Source organism: Chanodichthys erythropterus, chromosome 10, assembly GCF_024489055.1.
Source record: "Chanodichthys erythropterus isolate Z2021 chromosome 10, ASM2448905v1, whole genome shotgun sequence".
Taxonomy (NCBI): Eukaryota; Metazoa; Chordata; class Actinopteri; order Cypriniformes; family Xenocyprididae; genus Chanodichthys; species Chanodichthys erythropterus.
In genome coordinates, this window is record NC_090230.1 from 7329983 (window position 1) to 7338861 (window position 8879).

The 8879-nt window shown below is 35.5% G+C and overlaps 1 protein-coding gene across 1 annotated transcript; it reads right to left on the reverse strand.

The window, feature by feature from the left end:
* Nucleotides 1-219: 219 nt before the first annotated feature.
* sec13 (SEC13 homolog, nuclear pore and COPII coat complex component) lies at nucleotides 220-8879 on the reverse strand. Its single transcript, XM_067395908.1, has 9 exons — nucleotides 8741-8879; nucleotides 7948-7992; nucleotides 7744-7859; nucleotides 7510-7661; nucleotides 7292-7425; nucleotides 6465-6598; nucleotides 5376-5496; nucleotides 5054-5200; nucleotides 220-652 (listed from the first exon to the last, which is right to left on the reverse strand). Exons 1-9 carry the CDS (start codon nucleotides 8741-8743, stop codon nucleotides 542-544), a joined length of 963 nt encoding a protein of 320 aa, XP_067252009.1. The 5' UTR covers nucleotides 8744-8879; the 3' UTR covers nucleotides 220-541.

The following is an 8879-nucleotide window of genomic DNA, read 5'->3' on the forward strand; positions in this document are numbered from 1 at the left end:
CAAAATAAAGACAAATATTTTTTTTCTCTGTAAAAAAACATGACTCGTGCACAAACCAGTAACAAGTATTGATCAAGTAAATGGTTAGTACTGATACGTCTTTAAAAGTTAATTAAAATGATTGAGATATTTTGATGTGGTATTAATAAATTGTAATATATATTATATATATATATATATATATAAATAAAAACAAGTGAGTTATAGTTTAGTATAGAAAACTTTATTCTTCAATGGTCGTCCAGGTTTTGAAACACACTAATGTCCAATGTTTCAACTATCGTCATTTTTTTCCCCTTCTCAACATAATTGACATGTTAAGAATTTTTACAAACAATACAAATCAGCTCAAACATCCGGTTTGGAAATTAACCAATGGAAATTATCTAAAAATCAGGGCAATGTTGAAGAAAAAAAAAAAAAATCTGCCGCCTGGGAGTGAGATGCACTTTTAACATTGGAGAAAAGTCTTTGAGGGCAGAAGGATGTGACCCTAGTCTGATTAGAGGTGCTCCACCACGGGCGAGAGAGGAGATGGGCTTCACTGCTCGTTCTGTTGGCTGTCTGTGATGGAGGTCACGGCACCCTGGCCTTTGTTGACGTCACTGATACAGGCCCACTGTCCATCAACTGATTCCTTCCACAGGGTCACCTAAAAGTCAATGGGAAACAATGTAAATGATGTAATTTCTTTAGTGCTTGAATGATTCCTTTAAAAACACCACCAGGTTAGAAGCTGTTAGGAAAAGGAAAGCATTGCATCTTCCAGTTCCAGTGAGGCAATCTAAGGGTGCGTTCACACTTGGCAGGTTTGGTACGATTAAAACAAACTCTGGTGCAGTTGCTTTGTTAGTGCGGTTCATTTGAATAAGTGTGAACGCTGCCATTTGAACTTTGATGAACGCCAAATAAATGGGCTGGAAAAAGTGGGTCTCGGGCAACTTCCAAATGAACTTTAGTTCGATTCGACTGAAATATGAGCTGCTCCAAAATGGAACAAAGACATCTAAAATGAACCAAAAACAAGACATGATGTCACGAGATGCGACCCTAAAAAGAACAGAATGCTCAAGCATACCAGATCAAGCAAATGTCTCCTCGCAGCAAATCTTTGTGTGTGTAACGGAGGAACTCCTGCCGCTGTTTGGATTAGTTTACACATTTTATAAACTTTTCAAAAAACTTTGAAATATAAACTCTCAGCTTGTAAAAATACCATCACATATTCGCACACGCAAAAAGCATGTTTAGTCCGGCGCACAGTGAGGTTTTGGATGTTTGGCAAGTTCAGTTGCAAAATATACGCCATAAAAGCCGTTTTGTTTGTTGGCAGTGTGAACACAAAGTGAACTAGGACTAAATGTAATATTTTCTTTTTTGGTCCAAACCAAAAGAGCCAAGAGAAGTGTGAACACCCCAAAGCTCATCTACTCAGTAGAAAAAGATTTTTGTAGTTATAAATAAAACAAAGGTTATTGGAATACATTTTACAAGAAAATACTATTTGAAATTCCATGTTTAAATCTGTTAATTGCCGTTTCTTTGTGATTGTTGGTGAAATTTACTAGCAATATCTGAGTGAAAATGGTTTCTACACAATTTTTTTCAATGTAGGTGGTGAAAGATAATTATGGCAAGCTAACAAGGCATAGAAAACCCCTTTTAGAATCACTGCATACACACCATAAGTAAAAAAACAAAAACATGCCTACTTTAACTCCCTAGAAGCACCTCGAGAGAACTGTATTTAACCTGCATGTTTTTTTTCAAAGCCCTTTTGCATTATTAAGCTGTCTGTTTTATAAATGCATCAGATAATGGCATGTTCGTCTGAAAGTAAATGGCTCGACCCGTCGCTTGTCGCCGTGAATAATTACAAGGCAGAGCATCTCACTGAAAGTGCAACAACCCAGAGTCTTCATTTCAATATGCGGCAATGTCGGGGACCGATTCCCTCACACAGGGCCGAGTGCTGGGTGATATAACCTCAGTCATTAATTCCTGAACCTGAGAGTGCTTTAATACTCAGGCACTGTAAAATGAGTAATGATGCTGGGTAAATCGCTGCTTTGCAGGGCTGTAAGCTGCCCACATGCTCCAACGGCAGCATCTTTATTCCGTAATCCCATGGGAAGACAACCAAAGACTGTCACCATAAGTTTCATGGTGAAAAGTCAATGAATCATAATGAATTACTCAAAGAACATTCATTGCCTGTCCTTTAGTTGGTGACGGGGTGAATCACGTTTGAGTTTGCCACACAACAAATATATAGTGTTAATATCACAATGATTCGTGTGCTGTTTATTTGTCATTAGACTAGCTTGATGATCCATTCTTGAGAACATTTTTAACACCGGTTATTTAAACTAGAGATGCACCAATACTGATACCAGTATCGGGCCCGATACTGCGCTCGTGTACTCGTAATCATCACAATAATCCGCTACCAAAAACCAATAGCACGTAGCGTGTGTAGTGTTTATGTCCAGTCAAAGAAACACAGACAACAGAGCAGACAGAGCAAAATGTAGATATAGATAAGGATGTCTATAAAGTAAATGTACAGTGGGTATGGAAAGTATTCAGACCCCCTTAAATTTTTCACTCTTTGTTATATTGCAGCCATTTGCTAAAATCATTTAAGTTCATTTTTTTCCCCTCATTAATGTACACACAGCACCCCATATTGACAGAAAAACACAGAATTGTTGACATTTTTGCAGAAAAACTGAAATATCACATGGTTCTAACTATTCAGACCCTTTGCTGTGACACTCATATATTTAAGTCAGGTGCTGTTCATTTCTTCTGATCATCCTTGAGATGGTTCTACACCTTCATTTGAGTCAAGCTGTGTTTGATTATACTGATTGGACTTGATTAGGAAAGCCACACACCTGTCTATATAAGACCTTACAGCTCACAGTGCATGTCAGAGCAAATGAGAATCATGAGGTCAAAGGAACTGCCTGAAGAGCTCAGAGACAGAATTGTGACAAGGCACAGATCTGGCCAAGGTTACAAAAAAATTTCTGCTGCACTTAAGGTTCCTAAGAGCACAGAGGCCTCCATAATCCTTAAATGGAAGACATTTGGGACGACCAGAACCCTTCCTAGAGCTTGTCGATCGCATCCCTTTTTCACAGACATCACTGGAAAGTTTATAGTTCGGTCAGATATGAAAATAGCAAAGGAAGTAAATGATGAACATATTACTAACGTTAACTGACGGTAAAGAGAGAGAGCACACTTCTGATTCATGCTCTTGATTGCTGATTGCTCACTCAGCACACATGCTTCATTTGGATTAAAACTAAATGGTATGTACAAGTAAAAACATGAACTGTTACATGATTTATGTATAACTAGTGGTTCCCTACATTATTACAGGAAGTTGGTACAGTCCAGTCACATGACATTTTCAAGAAGTTTTCTGAGCGCAAACATCCGAAGCGCACCCAGATAGCTGCCTTTTAGACAGCGTGCGAATAGCCTATTAAATTGAGTTCTCCTTCATGTCTCCTTGCACTTGAATGGACAAATTCACACGATTATGTCAAAATGCATAAGTATCCTTGTGAAATATAGTCGGTTATGTCTTAAGTGAATGTGTAACAGTATTTTGGATACGTGCAGCTCTTAAAGTGACAGCAGACTAATAAACATACTGCTGTCTTATGTTAAACAAAAGGAAAAAAAAAAAATCACCCACTGCTCTTGACTGAATATCTTTTGTAACTTTAGTAATGATTAATCTATATTTATTTTATACAGTGCAAACTGTGTGTGTTATTTTACATATGATACCTAAAAATTGTGATGTTTCACTGGTATCTAAAAATTTGAAGCACTGGCCCAACAGAACCAGTAGAAAAAATCCGGTAACACTATAGGTTACAAAAAGGTTCATTAGTTACAATAAGTTAACTACATGAACTAAGAAATGTACAATACTTCTACAGCATTTAAATATCTATTTGCTAAGCCAACTAATTTGATTCATATTCTTTTGGTTTTGCAGCCCAATATTTTTTTATAAATTAAAAATGCAATGAAAATACAGGTATCGGCAATTACTAAAAATGAAAGTATCAATATCGGACTCATTCTGGAAAAAGTGGTATCGGTGCAATCCGTAATTTAAACTTCCAACAGCAAAAAGATGCACAGTTCAAACTGTCCATTTTAATGAACCGATTCAAAACTTCATATATTAAAAAGCAAAAATAACATACAAGTAAAATATATTTGGGTAAACATTGCTCATTTTTACAATATATTGGTAAAAAAAAAAAAAAAGATATTGGTATAAAAGATTTAACTATACTGTGACTGTATTGTTTTAGTTCTTACTTTAACCATTCTGAATTTAATTTGCTACAATGGTTGATTGATAAAGTCATTTTTAAGTAGTTTTGTAGTAGATATATACATTACCGTTCAAACGTTTTGGGTTAGTATGATTTGTTTTGTTTTGTTTTTTTTACAGAAATTAATGTTAAGGAAGAATTAAATGTATAAAAAGTGACAGTAAATACATTTATAATGTTACAAAAGATTTGTTTTTAAAATTAATATTCTTTCGAACTTTCTATTCATCAAAAAATCCTGAAAAAAGTATCAGAGTTTCCACAAAAATATTAAGCATCGCAACTGTTTTCAACATTGATAATAAAAAATGTTTCTTGAGCAGCTAATCAGCATATTAGAATGATTTCTGAAGGATCATGTGACACTGAAGACTGGAGTCATGATGCTGAAAATTCAGTTTTGATTACAGAAATAAATTACATCTTAAAATATATTGAAATAGAAACAGTTATTTTAAATTGTAATAATATTTCATAATATTTCTGTTTTAATGTAGTTTTGATCAAATAAATGCAGCCTTGGTGAACATAAGAGACATTTAAAAATATTACATTAAAAATCTTTGTTTGTATTCCAAAGACAGAAAGTCTTATGCATATGTATGCATTTGGAATAATAAGAGGGTGAATAAATTATTGATTAAATTCAAATTCTAAGGCCATATTTGACAGGTACATACTTTGTTGTCCCCTCCTGACACAGCAAGGATGTTTCCTGTGATGGACCAGCTCACGTGCCACACCACATCATTGAATTTGTGGAGAAGTTTGGCCGTCCAGGTGTTACCGGCTGGGTCGTCACACGTCCAGATAAACACACGACCATCCTATAATATAATATATAATTTAATATACCATGCTCTATTGTTTGAGTTACAGGAATAAAATAAAATAAAACAATTTATTCAATTTAATTGTACTTTTATTACAATTATCATTCACATTGATACTGGAAGAGTCAACACAGTACAATATTTAGAGTAAACATTTGGCTATTATTACCTGTGAGCAGCTGGCTATTGTGCTGGTGGGCAGACCAATGGAAGGAGCCCAGCCAACATCTCTCACCCAATCACTGTGCGCCTCCAGCTTCTGGTCCTCTTTCCATTGGCCGTCCTCTTCTCTGGGAAGAAAGTATGAATGTCAGCACATTTAACTCAAAGATATTAAAAGGTGCTGTATTTCCAACTCAAATAATAATAAAATTTCCATATGAATTTGAGTGAAATATTCTTTTAAAGTGCCGCTGTTATGCTTTTTTTGGATATTACCTTTCATGCAGTGTGTAATATAGCAGTTTGTGAATGTAAAAGTCTGCACAGTTTTAAAGATTGAAGTGCATGACAAATAAAGTTATTGTCTTCTAAAAGATAGAATCAAGTCATCAGTAATTCCAGTCTCACTTCCTGTTACGTACCTATGGAACAATTTAAGAAATTTGCATAATGCCAGCCTATGATCTTTATCGGCTGCCCGTGATCAATGTCTACTTTGATCCTCAAACACTTTAGTTGTAGCTGAGACCTGTAAGTAGGGCTGCACAATGTATCGCACGATATGAAATATAACATTGAAATCAATGCAAATCTTAGTAGCAAAGGCTGCGATTCATTTCACAACAGACTGGGCCATCTAACCAATCAGAGCAGAGAAGGCTCTCAGAAAGGAGGGGTTTAGAGAGACTGAATCTTTGAACAAAGCATTTTCAGACTCTCTGAGAAATGAGGTGATGTGCAATGTATATTATGAGAAAAGTGTTTTTTGACTTTTGATGCATGTAAATATATTGTAGGAGACTTCCAAAACAAAATTAGAAACCTTTAAAATAGCATAATAGGGCCACTTATTATTAGCTAATTCGACAATGCTGTCAGCATCAATAAAAATGTAGCAGTTTTAGCACCATTATATGACATTTAAATACATTTTCCCCTACAATCACCACAATGTAGAAAATAAAAACCATCTTTTTATTCTTTTTTTTTTTTTTTTCAATTCTATTCATTTCTGTGTGGGTCTATTTATGACCAAGTTTAGAAGCTGACAGCAGGTGCTAGTCACTGTGCACTCTAAAATAAGGGCTGCACTCACTTCCACAGCTTGACCAGATTGTCACAGCCTCCAGACACAAATCTCTTGATGTAGTTGGGCTTCTGTCCTGTTGGCTGCTCAATAAGACTTCCTGGGACAACAGCTGGGGCCCAACTCACAGCGTTACAGCCGATCTGCCATAAAGACCAGAGAAACCATTTAAAAACTCAAATAACAAGATGAAGTACAATTGGGCCAGTCTTTTATGACATCTAACATACTTGGCCGAAGCCTCTTAATTGCATGTCTTGTAACCTGTTTTGTCCAATCAGCATTCAAGATGTCAAAATATATGATTTATAATTTCCCAAAGAGCCTGTACAGATCAGGCCCCTTTAAATAAAAAGTCGCAAAAAAATATTTCTTTCTTGCATCTTTTCTGCAGTATTTTTTTCTTGCTGTAGTTCAAGAGAAATTTCAAAGAATTTCTATTTTTTTTTTTATTAAAGTTAAAAAAAAAAGCTATGACAGTAAGTGTACAGGACTAACATAGTTGTAACATTGTAACATCAAAAATATTGAAATGTTTGCACATTTACTCATTAGTGAGAAGTTCTTGATCACATATAATATGGTTTTAATAGAAAAATATTAAGTTATGACTGTTATAACCTCACCAGGTCAGGTTATGGGTTGTGACCCAGTAATGCAAAATGTGTTGGTAGTTTTTGAATGCATAAGGACGGTTAATTGAACTTAAAAATATTTTAAAAACAATTACATTAAATTAAAAGTTAAATAAATCAATTTACTGCAATAATCAAATAATGATTTTTTGGAGCCCTGAATATGTATATTTAATTATCTCTTAGAAAGGCAAAACTCACTGTATGTGCATTGTTGATCTTCTTAATATCCCAGTGTCCATCTCCAGAACAGGTCAACACTGAAATTGCACCATCTGAGCTGCCACAGGCCAGAATCAACCCGAAATCATACGGTCCCCAGCAAACAGAATTCACTGCAGGAGAACAGAATGTGTGATTGTCCACAGCGTGATCCTGTGTCACAGTGTTTGATATGAGAATCAAAAGCGTGAAGTTACCAGAGGAGTCGTGCCCTGTGTATTCATACATCTTTTCCCAGGTGCCGTTCTCCTCCTTCCAGATGATCACCTTCCTGTCGTAGGAGCAGGATGCCAGGATGTTGCCGTACATGGGGTGAGCCCAGGCCACCTGCCACACTGGACCCTCATGGCTGCCAATAGAGTATTAGAATTAGAATTAAAATCAAAACCGACTCCATGGAAACCCTAGTTTTAGTTGAGTGCTTCACATACCCCCTCAGATCAGCCACAAGGATCTGCCCTCCGTTTTTGACGTCAAAGATCTTTACAGAGCGATCAGAGGAGCAGGTGGCCAGTCTGGTGCCGTAATAATCCATCTGAGCATCATGCTGAACACAGAACGTCAAATCAGAGTCATAATGTTAAAAAAGATGCAGTAAAAGTAAAGATGGAGACAGGATGGATGGAGATACTCACGATCATATCCTCATGCGAGGTGTCCACTGTGTTAATGACCGAAACCTAAAAAGAGACAAGATGTGCTTAAATGTGAGTTAAACTAATATTTGCTGTTAACGCATCAATGATTTTTTACTTTATTGTGCATCAGATTAAACTAAGTGACAATGGAATTTTTGATTTCATCATTCAGTTTATGTTAAAAATTACAAGTATGGTGTCTTTGAATTACACTGGAACTGGATGATATTCATGTACTAAGGTATTTAGAAGAGAGAGAAATTTATATATTACACACACACACACACACACACACACACACACACACACACACACACACACACACACACAAAGTCTTTTCATTATTTGGGGTATTTCTGATTTTTCTGCCAATACAATATGCAATTGATTATTTTGTTATTTAATAATTATCACGTCATTAGCTGGATATAATATTTTAATCAATTGACAGCATTAAATTAAATATACTGCAAACATTTAAGTAGTTTTATTTACAGACTTGTCCCAAAAAATATAAAAAATAAAAATGGTATTAGATCTAAGTTGATAGCTCATTAAACTCAGATCAAACATAGCTAAAACAACATGGTACTTTTTTGTTAACATACTTATTTGACAGAATCAAAGACAATTGTTTTATATTACAAGGGCTTTTTATAAAGATTTAGAAAACAAACAATATGTAAATAGGGTTTGACATTTAACGTTAGACATTTGTTATGAAGCTACAGAATCCGAACACTTAGATATCTGAGAACAATCAAACCCCAGTCAATAATGTAACACTCACCATATTTAATTATATCCCTCCAACAAACTCCCTCAACACCTAAAAAAACGTCCCTAGTTGCTCTTCTGATCTTCCGAAATGAAATTACTGATTATATTTCCGACGTGGCAGACTGACCGCCCAGTACGGACTGTATTTC

Coding starts and splice junctions, on each gene's coding strand:
- sec13 (XM_067395908.1), bottom strand. Junction 7,662..7,743: donor CTTGTGGCTGATCTGAGGGG/GTATGTGAAGCA, acceptor CTCTATTGGCAG/CCATGAGGGTCCAGTGTGGC. Junction 653..5,053: donor TGTCAGGAGGGGACAACAAA/GTATGTACCTGT, acceptor ATTGACTTTTAG/GTGACCCTGTGGAAGGAATC.